The 16971-nt window shown below is 25.9% G+C and overlaps 2 protein-coding genes across 2 annotated transcripts in view; both read left to right on the top strand.

Moving 5' to 3' along the window:
* LOC142220508 (steroid receptor seven-up, isoforms B/C-like) overlaps window positions 1-1072 on the top strand; it is a 63300-nt gene extending 62228 nt beyond the window's left edge. The window contains exon 5 of the mRNA XM_075289690.1: window positions 932-1072. Coding sequence (XP_075145805.1) covers window positions 932-1048 — 117 coding nt within the window. The 3' untranslated portion in view covers window positions 1049-1072. The remainder of the gene's footprint in view (window positions 1-931) is intronic.
* A 294-nt stretch (window positions 1073-1366) lies between these two features.
* On the top strand, window positions 1367-3848 carry LOC142220510 (uncharacterized). Its single transcript, XM_075289691.1, has one exon. It carries the CDS (start codon window positions 1367-1369, stop codon window positions 2234-2236), a length of 870 nt encoding a protein of 289 aa, XP_075145806.1. The 3' UTR covers window positions 2237-3848.
* Window positions 3849-16971: the final 13123 nt, after the last annotated feature.

Raw genomic sequence — 16971 nt, 5'->3', positions numbered from 1 at the left:
AATGCCATGTTGTACGTTTTAATTGCAGATCACGAAATTACATCTTTTCATAGAAGAAAAAAAAATAAACTAAAACAAAAGAAGAAAATCATTGGCGCCAAATCATCACCATTTTAACCATACAGTAGTTCATTCTTACTATTTTTGGGAATCGTACGAAAATCTTCGTTTGTTTTAGTTCATATTGAACATATGTATACGGTCATTGAACTTTATACCCACGTTTAGTTCATAAAATTTTTGAGACATACTTAAAAAAAGTAAGATTTCATTAAGCTGTAGAAAATTTGGAAAAAAATAATAAAATTTAACTACTAGTAAATAATTTTTTCCAATAAAAATAAGTTAAATTTAGCGTTAGTTTAACTACGGAAATTTTTTTTATAGAATATTTTGACGACATTTTATTTCCATAGAAAATTTCGTCAAAAATTTATGTATATCGAAAATTTTGTCGAAATATTATTTCTATAGAAAATTTGGCCAAAAATTTATTTCCATAGAAAATTTTACCGAAATATTTTTTCTATAGAAAATTTTGTCGAAATTTTATTTCTATAGAAAATTTTGTCAAAATATTATTTCTATAAAAAATTTCGTCAATTTTTTTTCTATAGACAATTTTGTCCAATGTTTTTGTTTTAGAAAATTTCGTCATACTTTACAGGTTCCTATTACTTTTGTTTTTTTAAGAATTTTATAATTTTTATTTTGAAAATTTAATTGAATAGTGAGCATATAGTAGATGGGAACAGTAGGAACATCGCAACATTATTCTACCTATTAATTTCAACAGCTTAAAAATTTATCTTACACTCAACTTTGTATTGTTTTGAAAACCATAAATTTCCTTTATCTCCAAGCATTAGTTTCATTCAATTAATCATTTCCTATTTTTCGATTCTTCTTTCTTTTTCTTTGTTTTTTTTAGGTCATTGAGCAATTATTTTTTGTGCGTCTAGTCGGTAAGACACCCATTGAAACACTGATACGAGACATGCTATTGTCCGGTAATAGTTTCTCTTGGCCTTATTTACCATCGATGTGACACACAATGTGGAGACAATTGACAACAACTTGATCATCCACGGTAGTGCAGCAACAACAATACCACCAGCATCAACAACAACACCAGCAATATAATCATCATCATCATCAACAGCAGCAGCAACAGCCGCAGCTGCATCATCATCAACAACATCTGCAACATCAGCAGACATTACAGCAGACCTCACACAGTGGGCTATATGGTTGTTTTGGTGGCACCAGCAGTAATGCTACTGCGAATGACTACAACAATTTTGCCAGCAATAGCAACAGCAGTGTTGGAGCAAATGATGAAGCTACTACGGCTCATGCATCGTCTATGCAAACTGTCACTGTCCAGAGTAACAGTAATAGTAGCAATAGCGGTAGTAGTTGTAGTACATCGACTATCACTACAACGCCGCCCAGAAATGTTGCAGCAGGCACTGTGTCATCAACATCGTCACCACCACCACCGCCAGGTTCTGGGGATACAGTTGGCGGAGGTGGTGGCAATTGTGCCGGTGGTATTGGTGTTAATTATGGTACAACATTTTTTGGCAATGACTATCATCAATTAACCCAATCAGCTTTAATGGCCAATACATCGCAATATGCGGCGGCAGCTGTATCGTCGGCGGCTGCCATACAGGCTTCTAGTACAACGGCTATGCTAACAAATTACTGCGATGCGGCCATGATGATGGCTGCAGCAGCCGTTAATGCCAATCAATGTTTGCAACAGCAACAACAACGCATCGCCTTAATGGCCAATTGTCAAAGTGCGATAGATGAACATGATTTTGCCACAAGTTTCACCAAAGATGTGGTCATGATGCCAGCGAATGTGGCCTCAACGGCAGCAGCAGCAGCAGCGGCTGCAGCCTTGGTATCATCAGGTCTATCATCGGCCTCATCATCGGCTTCGGTGACATCGGCAACATCATCGTTGCTGTCAACAGCCACTTCATCAACAACAGCCAACAATAATGGCATGGGTGGAGAGCCATCATCATCAACGGCGTCATATACAAAACGGTCAACGACACCTAACGCCGTTATCTCGAATTCCTCCACCAGTTCCCGGAGGAATTCTACAACAGCTGTAAGTATTAAAGCTAAGGAAGAATTGAGTGCCGATAATGGCCCTGAAACGCCAACAAATTTTATCGATATCAGTGAAGTTCCTCTTATAGTGGATGTCAAGTAGTGTAATTTAAATATAAATCTTTAGAAAAATAAAAAAAAAATACAAAAAAAAAACACAAAAAATATCTAAATAAAGAAAACGTAAAAAAAATATTTAAAAAAAAAATTAAAAATTATATACAAATTTATATTAAATAGCTGAAAGTTGTATAAAATAGTTAAACCATTTCTTGTCTAAGTCTCAATTTTTCTTTTCTAAGATTACTACTGTTCCTTGTGTATATAGCTTCAAATGAAAGAAAAAACAAAATATCTTTAAATTATTTAAAACAAATATTTTTATTTTTATTATTTCTTTTGAAATAAAGTCATTTTATATTAAGTGTTTTAGTTCATTTTAAATAATAAAAGAGGTCTCAAAAAATAGCTCAAAATTTTGGTAAAGAATTATTGTGGATCGATTTTATAAAAAAAAAAAACGTCTCTAACAAGAAACAACTAAAATTATCAAAAAAAAATCGTTTATATTCCAATATTTCTAGGAATTTCCACACAATTTGACTTAGTTTTCATCATCCCTTCAAGAGCATATAAATATAAATTAAATGAAAACAATATTTGGTGTTCTTCCTTTCTTTGCTCCGTTCCGCACTTATTCTTTATGAAAATTACAACAAATATTTTAAAGCTCAATTTTGTTTAGTACTCAAATTTTAATGTAATTTTTGACTTCAAGTAAACATATCCAAATTTTAACCTCTTATCCACTCCAAAACTAAAAACAAAAATTACCCCGAAAATTAAAAAAAAAACTACACACACACAAATACGTGAAACGTATGGCATTTGTTTTTATAAAAAAAAAATTAGGTATTAAAGAAATTGTAAAAATACATTGTAAAAAACTATACATATTAAAAAATATAAAAATCAGCTGTAGCAAAGAATAAAAACAAAAAATAATTTATAATATATTATATAATTATATATAAACATATATAGAAATTACAAAAGTGACCAGGCACTTAACTATACTTAATATTTGTAAATGAAATTTAATCCAAACCATGAAACAACCAATAGCAATAATATAAATATATATGTAATATTTGAATATAAATATCTTGAAAAAAAATACAAATTTAATTTAATAAATCCTAGCTTGTATATATATATAAAATATTTAATTTCTAGAATACTCTTTAAAACAAAATTATAGAAAGATTTTGTTGTATTTTTTATTTTTGTTTTTAATTTTCTATATATTGCACAATTATACCAAAAACACCTTAATTTTATTTTCCCTATTTTCATATTTATAATAATTAGAAATTATTTTTATACAAACTTATTGTGGCAATTTTAAATATATTTCTATATTGGAAATGGAATTCTATTTTCCATTTACTTGAACTCTATCTAGTCCATCTTAAAGATGGTTTAAATTTTTATAAGGAATTCTAATGAAATTTTTTTAAAAATATATTTTTTTTAAATTCACCTCTAAGCTGAAATCAAAAGAACACAGTAAACCCAGTGCAACAAATCTTTATACCTTAAATTTTATATGTGTACATTATTTAAGTTATTTCTTTTTATGTTAAAAAAAGGAAATTTTTACATATTATTAAATAAAAAATAATTTTTATTTGTTTATTAAAAAAAATTAATAATTGTTTTTAATTTTTGGTTATTTAAGAAAGCAGTTAAGGGGACAACCATAAAAACAAGGTTTGTAGTTATGAAAAAAAATATTTCTTATTGAAATTGAATTTATGTTAAAATTAAATTTTTGTTTTGTAGAAAATTTCAATTTTTCTATAAAATTCTACTTTTAATGGATTAAAAAGGTTTTTATTACATTTTCTATGAAAATTTATATTTGCATCACATTTCTATAAAAATTCGATTTAATAAAATATTCTGTGAAAATTCGCCATTCATCAACTTTTCATATGGAAATTCGATTTTCATCACATTTCTATGAAAATTTGATTTTCAATTTTCTTACAAAAATTCGGTTTTCATAAAATTTTCTATGAAAATCACATTTTTTTGTCAACAAAAAATTTGATGAAAATCTAATTTATGAAATTAAATTTTCTTTAAAGTTTTCTATGAAAATTCGATTTTCTTTAAATTCTTCTATGAAAATTCGATTTTCTTTAAATTTTTCTATGAAAATTCAATTTTTATTAAATTTTCTATGAAAGTTCGATTTTTATTATATTTTCTATGAAAATTCGATTTATCAAAATTAATTTTCCTCAAATTTTTTATAAAAATTCTATTTTTATCAATTTTTTTAATCAACATTTGTTCCTATAGAAATTCGATTTTTATCATATTTTTTGGTAATAATTCGAGTTCCATCAAATTTTCTTATGAAAATTAGATTTTCATCAAATTTTCTATGAAAATTCGATTTTTTTCAAATTTTCTATGGAAATTCGATTTTCTTTAAATATTTCATCGAATTTCATCAGCTTGGTATCATTTTCAACCAATCTTCTACAAAAATTCAATTTTTTAGTTCTTCTACGAAAATTCGATTTTTTCCAAAAATTCTCTTTCTATCACATTTTCGGTGCAAATTCGATTTTCATCAAATTTTGTATGAAAATTCGATTTTTTGTAATTTTTCTATGAAAAATCGATTTTTTGTAATTTTTCTATGAAAATTCGATTTATTTTAAATATTTCCATGAAAATTCGATTTTCTTCAATTTTGTTTTTATTAAAATTCGATTTTTTTTAAATTTTTCTGTGAGCATTAGACTTTCATAAAATTTCCAATGAAAATTCGATATTTAAAAAATTTCCTACAAAAATCCGATTTTCATAAAATTTTCTCCAAAAATTTGGTTTTCAAAAATATTTGTAAGAAAATTCGATTTGCTTAAATTTCCTACGAAAATTAGATTTTCGTAGAATTTTGTAGGAAATTTCGATTTTCATTTAATTTTTTATGAAAATTCGATCTTCATTAAATTTTCTATGAAAATTCGATTTTCTTTAAATATTTCCTCGAATTTCATCAGCCTGGTATTGATTTTCAACCAATCTTCTACAAAAATTCAATTTTTTAGTTCTTCTACGAAAATACGATTTTCTCTAAAATATTCTCTTTCTAACAAAGTTTCGGCGCAAATTCGATTTTCATCAAATTTTGTATGAAAATTCGATTTTTTGTAATTTTTCTATGAAAAATCGATTTTTTTAATTTTTCTATGAAAATTCGATTTATTTTAAATATTTCCATGAAAATTCGATTTTCTTCAATTGTTTTTTATTTAAATTCGATTTCTTTTAAATTTTTCTGTGAGCATTAGACTTTCATAAAATTTCCAATGAAAATTCGATTTTTAAAAAATTCCCCAGAAAATCCTATTTTAATAAAATTCTCTACAAAAACTAGGGTTTTATAAAATATTGTAAGAAAATTCGATTTGCCTAAAATTTCCTACGAAAATTAGATTTTCGTAGAATTTTGTAGAAAATTTCGAGTTTCATCCAACTTTCTACAAAAATTCCATTTTCATCAAATTTTCTATGAAAATTCGATTTTCTTTAAATATTTCTTCGAATTTCATCAGCTTGTTATCAAAATTTGATTTTTGATTTGATGCAAATTCGATTTGCAACCAATCTTCTAAAAAAATTCAATTTATTAGTTCTTCTACGAAAATTCGATTTTCTCCAAAAATTCTCTTTCTATCAAATTTTCAATGCAAATTCGATTTTCATCAAATTTTGTATGAAACTTCGATTTTTTGTAATTTTTTTATGAAAAATCAATTTTTTGTAATTTTTCTATAAAAATTCGATTTATTTTAAATATATCCATGAAAATTCGATTTTCTTCAATTTTGTTTTTATTAAAATTCGATTTCTTTTAAATTTTAGACTTTCATAAAATTTCCAATGAACAATGAATGGTATCAAAATTTGATTTTCAACCAATCTTCTACAAAAATTCGATTTTTTAGTTCTTCTACGAAAATACGATTTTTTCTAAAATATTCTCCATTTATATTCGATATAAATATTTTAAATATTTATTTTAATTTATTTTAAATATTTCCATGAAAATTAAATTTTCTTCATTTTTTTTTTAATAAAATTCGATTTCTTTTGAATTTTTCTGTGGCCATTAGACTTTCATAAAATTTCCAATGAAAATTCGATTTTTAAAAAATTTCCTACAAAAATCCGATTTTAATAAAATTTACTACAAAAAACTTGGTTTTCATAAAATTTTGTAAGAAAATTCGATTTGCCTAAAATTTCCTACGAAAATTAGATTTTCGTAGAATTTTGTAGGAAATTTCGATTTTCATGCAATTTTCTACAAAAATTCAATTTTCATCAAATTTTCTATGAAAATTATTTTTTTTTGTTAAACTTCTATGGAAATTATTTTTTTATCGAATTTTCTGCGAAAATTCGATTTCCATCAAATTTTCTATGAAAATTCTACTTTTTTCTAAATTTTTCTATGAAATTTCGATTTTCTTAAAATTTTTCTGTGAGAATTAGATTTTCAGAAAAAATTTCCCACGATTTTAATCAAATTTTCTATGAGAATCAGAATTTCATAAAATCATTCTGATTTTCAAAAATTCGCCTTTCAAAAATTCGACTTTCAAAAATTCGATTTTCATAAAATTTTCTAAGAAAATTCGATTTTCTTAAAATTATCTAAGAAAGTTCAATTTTCATCAAATTTTCTATTTATTTTTCTGTATTAAACTTTCTACGAACATTCGATTTTCGTCAAATTTTCTACGAACATTCGATTTTCATCATATTTTCTACGAACATTCGATTTTCATAATATTTTCTAGAAAATTTTATTTTTCTTAGTTTTTCTTTTATATAATTTTGGTGTTAAATTTTCGATGCAAATTCTATTTCTATCAAATTTTCTATTAAAGGTAGTTTTTTTTTATTAAACTTTCTATGAAAATTCGTTTTTTTATTGAATTTTCTACAAAAATTCGATTTTTATCAAATTTTCTACAAACATTCGATTTTCATCAAATATTCTATGAAAATTCGATTTTCTTCAAAGTTTTCTGTGAGAATTAGACTTTCATAAAATTTTCTAAAAAAAAATCGATTTCACAAAAATTTTTTTTAGAAAAAAATTTTTCTAGAAAATTTTCTACAAAATTTTCTAAAAAAATTGGATTTTTATCAAATTTTCTTCGAACATTCGATTTTCATCAAATATTCTAAGAAAATTCGATTTTCTTTAAATTTTTCTGTGAGAATTAGACTTTCATAAAATTTTCTGTGAGAATTAGACTTTCATAAAATTTTCTAAAAAATTCGATTTCACAAAATTTTTTTTAGAATTTTTTTTTTCTAGAAAATTTGCTTTTGATAAAATTTCCTAAAAATGTTTATCAAATTGTTGTATTAAAATCGATTTTCATCAAAATTTCTATGTTAATTCTATTCTCATTATATTTTCTACAAAATTTCATTTTCGTCAAATTTTCTATGAAAATCCTTTTCTACGAAAATTCGCCTTTCATAAAATTTTCTTAAAATGTGTGTCAAATTTTTTATTACAATCGATTTTTATCGAATTTTCTATGTTAATTCTATCCTCATTAAATTTTCTACAAAAATTCCATTTTCGTCAAATTTTCTATGAAAATCCTTTTCTATGGAAAAGGATTTTTTTCATTAAATTGTCTTCGAAAATCCGATTTTCATCAATTTTGCTATGAAAATTCGATTCTAATCGATTTTTCTATTCACCAAATTTTCTATGAAAATTAGATTTTTTGTAATTTTTCTATGAAAATTCAATTTTCTTTAAAACTTTCTATGAAAGTTCGATTTTTTACATTTTTCTTTGAGAATTAGACTTTCATAAAATTATCGTACGATAATAAGATTTTCATAAAATTTTCTATGAAAATTATATTTTCATTATTTTTGTTTTAAATCTACGATATTTTTTTAAATTTTCATAAGCCTTTAACATTTATTAAAACTATCAATGAGACCAATTTTTTTTTGTAATTTTCTTTCAATACCCTGTTTTTATATTAAAGTTTTAACGAAATATCATTAATGCCTCAATGAACACGTTTATTTGAATTACTTTGATTTATTATTAGCTTCCAATGTACTATGAATATAATTAGCCTTTTAATTTAATCTGTATTATATGTAAATACAAGATTTAAGAAAGTCCCATGATACCCCGCCGTTAAAAAATATTATATGAATATTTAAAATAAAAATAAAAATAGCCAACAATAACTCATTCAAATCATCATTAGCCACATAAAAAAAATTAAAATATAATTATTAACTATATGCATAAAGAAAATTGTTTTTTATTTGTAATATATTAATGTAAGAATAAATATGCACACAAAGTTTAAATACAGAATAAAATTGCATAATAAGAAAAAAGTTGATTATATTAAAATATCTTAAGTAAATAAAATTAATTGTAATTGCAAATCTCTCTCCTCCAAAGAGTCTATACAAATAGTTATAAGTAAATATAAAAATGTGAGAAAAAAAAAACAAATAACAGAAAGAAAAAAATATTGATTCAAACATTTAGTGTAACTTGTAATTGGTGTTGAATAAGTTAAGTTTTTGTTTCGTTTCGTTTTTTCATTTTGATAACTTACTTATTTAAAATGTGTCAGTTATAAATAAAATTTTTTATTTATTACAAAACGAATAACAAATCAAAAACAAATAAATCATAAATATTTAATGAAATATCAAATATGATGTTATTAATTGTGTTTTAATATCGGTTCATCTACAGGGTGTTAGTAACAAATGGGTTGGTGTCACAAACTTCATTAATATTTAGAAGGTTTACAATTACTTTGTCGGTAGAAAGAAATAAATTGATTTGCCATTAAATTAAAATTAAATGCACTCGTGACAATAATTGTTGATTAATATCATCGAATTATTATATCTAGAATAAAACGTGGAATAGCTTTCAAATCTAGAGCAAAGCGTGGAATACCTTTCAAATGCTTTGGTATTTAATAAAAAAATTGTAAAACCAAATATTTTCATAGAAAATTTGATTAACATCGAATTTTCATGGAAAATTTCATGAATATCTAGTTTTTATAGAAAATTTGATGAATCTGGAATTTACATAGAAAATTTTATGAATCTCGAATTTTCATAGAAAATTTGAAGAACTTGGAATTTTCATAGAAAATTTGGTGAACTTCGTATTTTCAAAGAAAATTTGAGGAACATTGAATTTTGATAGAAAATTTTATGAGTATCGAATTTTTATAGAAAATTTTATGAGGATCGAATTTTCATAGAAAATTTAAAAAAAAATCGAAATTTTATAGAAAATTTGATGAAAATCGAATTTTTATAGAAAATTTAACGAACATTGAATTTTTATAGAAAATTTAACGAACATCGAATTTTCGTAGACAATTTTGATGAACAGCGAATTTTTAGAGAAAATTTAATAAAGAAATTTTAAATAAATATTAAAATAAATGAAAAAAAAAGAAAAATTGATGAACCTCCAATTTTCATAGAAAATTGTATGAGCATCGAATTTTCATTTTGAGGAATATCGCATTTTCATAGAAAATTTGATGAATATCGAATTTTCGTAGAAAATTTTGATGAAAATCAAATTTTTATATACAATTTGATGAACATCGAATACAATTTGATGAATATAAAATTTTAGTAGAAAATTTGATGAACCTCCAAATTTCATAGAAAATTTGATGAAATTCGAATTCTCATAGAAATTTGAGGAACATCGAATTTTCATAGAAAATTTTATGAGCATCGAATTTTTATAGAAAGTTTTATCAGCCTCGAATTTTTTTTAGAAAATTTGATGAATATCGAATTTTCGTAGAAAATTTTGATGAAAATCGAATTTTTATAGAAAATTTGATGAACATCGAATTTTCATAGAAAATTTTATGAGCATCGAATTTTTATAGAAAGTTTTATCAGCCTCGAATTTTTTTAGAAAACTTGACGAATATCGAATTTTCATAGAAAATTTTGATAAAAATAGAATTTCTATAGAAAATTTGAGGAACATCGAATTTTCATAGAAATTTTTATGAGCATCGAATTTTTATAGAAAGTTTTATCAGTCTAGAATTTTTTTAAAAAATTTGATGAATATCGAATTTTCGTAGAAAATTTTGATGAAAGTCCAATTTTTATAGAAAATTTGATGAACATCGAATATTCATAGAAAATTGTATGAGCATCGAATTCTCATAGAAAATTTGATGAATATCGAATTTTCATAGAAAATTTTGATGAAAATAGAATTTTTATAGAAAATTTGAGGAACATCGAATTTTCATAGAAAATTTTATGAGCATCGAATTTTTATAGCATGTTTTATTAGCCTCGAATTTTTTTAGAAAATTTGATGAATATCGAATTTTCATAGAAAATTTTATTGAAAATAGAATTTTTATAGAAAATTTGAGGAACATCGAATTTTCGTAGAAAATTTTGATGAAAATCCAATTTTTATAGAAACTTTGATGAACATCGAATTTCCATAGAAAATTTTATGAGCATCGAATTTTTATAGAACGTTTTATTAGCCTCGAATTTTTTAGAAAATTCGATGAATATCGAATTTTCCTAGAAAATTTTATTGAAAATAGAATTTTTATAGAAAATTTGATGAATATCGAATTTTCACAGAAAATTTGGATGAAAATAGAAATTTTATAGAAAATTTGATGAACATCGAATATTCATAGAAAATTGTATGAGCATCGAATTCTTATAGAAAATTTGATGAATATCGAATTTTCATAGAAAATTTTGATGAAAATAGAATTTTTTAAAAAATTTGAGGAACATCGAATTTTCATAGAAAATTTTATGAGCATCGAATTTTTATAGAAAGTTTTATCAGCCTCAAATTTTTTTTAGAAAATTTGATGTATATTGAATTTTCATAGAAAATTTTGATGAAAATAGATTTTTTATAGAAAATTTGAGGAACATCGAATTTTCATAGAAGCATCGAATTTTTATAGAACGTTTTATTAGCCTCGATTTTTTTTAGAAAGTTTGACGAATATCGAATTTTTATAGAAAATTTTGATGAAAATAGAATTTTTATAGAAAATTTGATGAACATCGAAATTTCATAGGAATTTGAGGAACATCGAATGTTGATAGAAAATTTTGTGAGTATCGAATTTTTATAGAAAATTTTATGAGGATCGAATTTTCATAGAAAATTTGATGAAAATCTAATTTTTATAGAAAATTTGATGAAAATCGAATTTTTATAGAAAATTTAACGAACATTGAATTTTTATAGAAAATTTAACGAACATCGAATTTTTATAAATAATTTGTCGAACATCGAATTTTCGTAGAAAATTTTGATGAACAACGTATTTTTAGAGAAAAATTTATAAATAAATTTTAAATAAAGATTAAAATAAATTTAAAAAAATAGAAAAATTTATGGACCTCCAATTTTCATAGAAAATTGTATGAGCGTCGAATTTTCATAGAAAATTTGATGAATATCGCATTTTCATAGAAAATTTGATGAAAATCACATTTTTATATAAAATTTGATTTCGAATACAATTTGATGAATATAAAATTTTAGTAGAAAATTTGATGAACCTCCAAATTTCATAGAAAATGTGATGAAACTCGAATTCTCATAGAAATTTGAGGAACATCGAATTTTCATAGAAAATTTTATGAGCATCGAATTTTTATAGAAAGTTTTATCAGCCTCAATTTTTTTTTAGAAAATTTGATGAATAGAATTTTCGTAGAAAATTTTGATGAAAATCGAATTTTTATAGAACATTTTGATGAAAATCGAATTTTTATAGAAAATTTGATGAACATCGAATGCTCATAGAAAATTTGAAGAATATCGAATTTTCATAGAAAATTTTGATGAAAATAGAATTTTTATAGAAAATTTGAGGAACATCGAATTTTCATAGAAAATTATATGAGCATCGAATTCTCATAGAAAATTTGATGAATTCGAATTTTCATAGAAAATTTTGATGAAAATAGAATTTTTATAGAACATTTGATGAACATCGAATATTCATAGAAAATTATATGAGCATCGAATTCTCATAGAAAATCTGATGAATATCGAATTTTCATAGAAAATTTTAATGAAAATAGAATTTTTATAGAAAATTTGAGGAACATGGAATTTTCATAGAAAATTTTATGAGCATCGAATTTTTATAGAAAGTTTTATCAGCCTCGAATTTTTTTAGAAAATTGGATGAATATCGAATTTTCATAGAAAATAGAATTTTTATAGAAAATTTGAGGAACATCGAATTTTCATAGAAAATAGTATGAGCATCGAATTGTTATAGAAAATTTGATGAATATCGAATTTTCATAGTAAATTTTGTGAGCATCGAATTTTTATAGAAAGTTTTATCATCCTCGAATTTTTCACACATCGAATTTTCATAGGAATTTGAGGAACATCGAATGTTGACAGAAATTTCTATGAAAATCATAGTAAAATCGATATAATAGAATTTTTTAGAAAATTGGATGCAAATTTAATATAAGAAAATTTGATAAAAATGGAATTTCCATAAGACTTTGATGTTTTTTTCAAGTTTCATATAAAATTTGATGAACTTTGAATCTGCATAAGAAACTTTATGAAAATCATAGAAAATTGGACAAAAAATAAAATGGAAATTTTATGAAAATGGAATTTTCATAAAAAACTTGGCGCTAATCGAATTTTCGTAGAGTAAAAAAAATTGATTTTCGAAAAAATCTAAAACTTTGATGAAAATCTAATTTTTATAGAAAATTTGATGAACATCGAATTTTCATAGAAAATTTTATGAGCATTGCATTTTCATAGAAAGTTTTATGTGCACCAAATTTTCATAGAAACTTTGACTAAAATCGAATTTTTATAGAAAATTAGAGGAACATCGAATTTTCATGGAAAATTTGATGAACATCGAATTTTCACAGACAATTTTAAAAGCGTCGAATTTTCACAGACAATTTTATAAGCGTCGAATTTTCATAGAACATTTTATGAGCGTCGAATATTCATAGAGTGCATCGAATCTTCAAAGAAAATTTTATGAATGTCGAATTTTCATAGAAACGTTGATGAATATCGAATTTTAATAGAAAATTTGATGAACATCGAATTTTCATAGAAAATTTGATGAACATCGAATTTTCATAGAAAATTTAATGAATCTAGAATTTTTATAGAAAACTTTGCACACAAAAAATGTTTACAAAAATTTAACATTCATAGAAACTTTCGTTTACATTTTTATTGTTTATGAAAAATCGATGAAAATCGATTAGTTTGTTTGGCAGGATATTTGATGATCATCGAATAGTCATAAAGTATTTCTAAAAATCGAATTTTCATAGAAACTTACGGTATAAATCTAGTTTTCATGGAAAGTTTCGACAAAACTCGAATATACGAAGCAAATTGCGATGAAACTATAATTTTCATAGAACACTTTATGAAAATCAAATTTTCAAATTTTTAATAATAATAAACTTTTCATCGAATATTATAGTAAAAAATCGATTTTTCACATAATATATTTGACGAAAATCGAATCGATTACAATGTAATGACGGAATTTTAATTAAAAACGAGTTTTCAAAATTTTAATAAAAATAGAATTTTACAGAAGAAAAGATTGATAGAGCGTTTAATTTCTAAAAATCGAATTTTCATACAAACTTTCGGTATAAATCTAGTTTTCATGGAAAGTTTCGACAAAACTCGAATTTACGAAGCAAATTGCGATGAAACTATAATTTTCATAGAATACTTTATGAAAATCAAATTTTCAAAATTTTAATAATAATAAACTTTTCATCGAAAATTACAGTAAAAAATCGATTTTTCACATAATATATTTGACGAAAATCGAATCAATTACAATGTAATGACGGAATTTTAATTAAAACGAGTTTTCAAAATTTTAATAAAAATAGAATTTTACAGAAGAAAAGATTGATAGAACGTTTAATGAGAATAGGGAACATCAATAAAAATCGAAGTTTCAAGATTTCGATACAATGAATTTTAATAAAAAAAATCCGATTAAAATGGATTTTTATGAAAAATTAAGATTCATAAAAAATCCGATAATAAAGGGTGATACGGTCAAAATTTGGTCAAGGGAAAACGCGTGTAAATCGGTGAAATCGTTTATTTAAAAAATCAAATTAAATTTCTTTTTCAAGTTCAATTAGTATAAAATTCAGGAAAAATATTCAGTTAGGCTTTCGCTTTTCCAAATCCGAATCGCCGGGCCTCACGCTTGACACCTGCCATCAGATTTTGTACAGCCACCTTGTCCACCATCTTCGCCGCAGAAAGCCAGTTTGCCTTGAACTGCTGCTCGTCCTTAGCAGTTTTTTGGTCTTCTTTAGGTTCCGCTTGACAATAGCCCAGTATTTCTCAATTGGGCGGAGCTCTGGAGTGTTGGGAGAGTTCTTGTCCTTGGGAACCACCTGCACGTTGTTGGCGGCGTACCACTCCATGACCTTTTTACCGTAATGGCAAGATGCCAAATCCGGCCAAAACAGTACGGAACGACCGTGTTTCTTCAGGAAAGGCAGCAGACGTTTATTCAAACACTCTTTCACGTAAATTTCTTGGTTGACAGTCCCGGAAGCTATGAAAATGCTGCTTTTCAAGCCACAGGTACAGATGGCTTGCCAAACCAGATATTTCTTTGCGAACTTTGACAGTTTTATGTGCTTGAAAATATCTGCTACGTTTCCCCTTCCTTTTGCCGTATAAAACACCTGTCCCGGAAGCTGCTTGTAGTCGGCTTTGACGTAGGTTTCGTCGTCCATTACCACGCAGTCAAACTTCGTCAGCATCGTCGTGTACAGCCTCCGGGATCGCGCTTTGGCCGTCGTATTTTGTTTATCATCGCGATTTGGAGTCACTACCTTCTTGTAAGTCGATAGTCCGGCTCGTTTTTTGGCTCGATGCACGGTTGTAGACGATACACCCAGCTTATTTGCGGCATCTCGGAGAGAGAGGTTAGGGTTTCGCTTGAAACTACCGGCAACTCTCTTTGTCGTCTCAGCGGCTTCCGGTTTTCGATTTCCCCCCGATCCAGACTTCCTGGCTGTCGACAAACGTTCCCCATACACTTTAATTACATTTGTAATGGTTGATTTGGCAACCTTTTGATACGCTGCTCTTCTTGCTTGGACGGCATTTTGACAACTGAAGAGTGAATTCCAAAATCAAAATAGGAGCAACATTCTACACACATACACCTTCAAAATGAGGGGTGTTCAGGTTTTTTAAATGCAAAATTGAAAGAAATACGTCAAGTTTATATTGACCAAATTTTGACCGTATCACCCTTTAATTGAAGAAAAATTGCGTTGAAAATTCGTTTTCATGCAATAAAGCTGAATTATTTATAACAAAAAGGTAGATTTTTCATAGCAAAATATTGTTAAACGCGTATTTAGAGAAAATCGAATTTTCATAGAAAATTTGATGACAATCGATTTTTTATAGAAAACTTTATGAAAATCCAATAGAAAATTTGATTAAAATCCAATTTTTATAGAAAATTCTCAAAATTTCGGTATTAAATGGAATGGGATAGAAATCTAGTTTTCATGGAAATCATCGATGACAATTGACCTTTCATTGAAACTTTATGAAAATCTAACTTTAATAAATAAAATATGATAAAGATTGAACATGTCTTCGAAAATTTCCATGACTATGAAAATCGAATTTCCAAAATTTTAATACAAATCAAAAATATATAGAAATTTCAATGAAAATTAATTGTTAAAGAAAAAAAATTGAATTTTCAAAATTTCGAGTAAAAGAGAATTTTCATATATTTCAAATATTATGAATAATTTCTGCAGTGTTAAACCCATAACATTTTGCCTGATATCTCCAAAATCTGACACATCCTTCTTTAATTTCTCCGATTTTAGTTCTACAGATGACCTTTGCTTGATATTCCACAAAGTGGGAGTTTTCCATAGATTACTCTATCATCACTACCAGTAATGTTCGCAAAAAATCGAAATCAATCCTCCTTCGTATGGGGCCAATAAAGAATAGTTCTCATGGTCGCAAATCATCATCGTCACCTCCACCGCAGTGGTCAAATACAAAGTTTCGCCAGGGTACAAAACCACAAAATCCTTGGAAACACTCTTTAGGAAACTGTATTATGGAAACACCAACCAAATGTTTGATGTTGCCTCAATTGCTTCACATTATGCTAGTAACTTAACTTGTTTTTGCATTGATGCACTTACTCCAAAATTGCTAATAATGAGACATGAAAGCCAGAGATTTTGGTCCAAAACATAATGGATTGCAGAAGATTGGTATCAATTGCAGGTCAATACCTCTGGTAGACAAATGTAAGTAAGAAGCAAAAACGCCTTTCAACGTGTCCATGCAAGCCCAACCACCAACCTCGGTGTATATGGTCTCCATCAAAAACCAAAAAACAAAAAAAAATCGTAGTGGCAAGAAAAAAGAAATACCGACAGATTAAAGCCAAAAGACTATGGTAACCCAGTCTCAGTAACAGAGTAGAGAGGTCCAACGGTAAGAAGACTAACCATCATCAATAGGGTATAATTTAGTTGTGGCCTCGTCGTAGTGTGGTGCTATGGACCGATCTCAGCAATGGTTACTGCCCATTCAAATGGTGTTGTTGTTGTTTTTGCTTTTTATTCCATCCTTCGCTTTTTGGTTTT

The sequence above is a fragment of the Haematobia irritans genome, chromosome 1 (genome assembly GCF_050003625.1).
Source record: "Haematobia irritans isolate KBUSLIRL chromosome 1, ASM5000362v1, whole genome shotgun sequence".
Classification (NCBI taxonomy): Eukaryota; Metazoa; Arthropoda; class Insecta; order Diptera; family Muscidae; genus Haematobia; species Haematobia irritans.
Note: the sequence above shows the minus strand (reverse complement) of the source record. Positions and strands in the feature narration are given on the sequence as shown.

Bases quoted from the DNA above. Each gene is read 5' to 3' on its own strand.
- LOC142220510 (XM_075289691.1), top strand. From the start codon at position 1,367: ATGCAAACTGTCACTGTCCAGAGTAACAGTAATAGTAGCAATAGCGGT.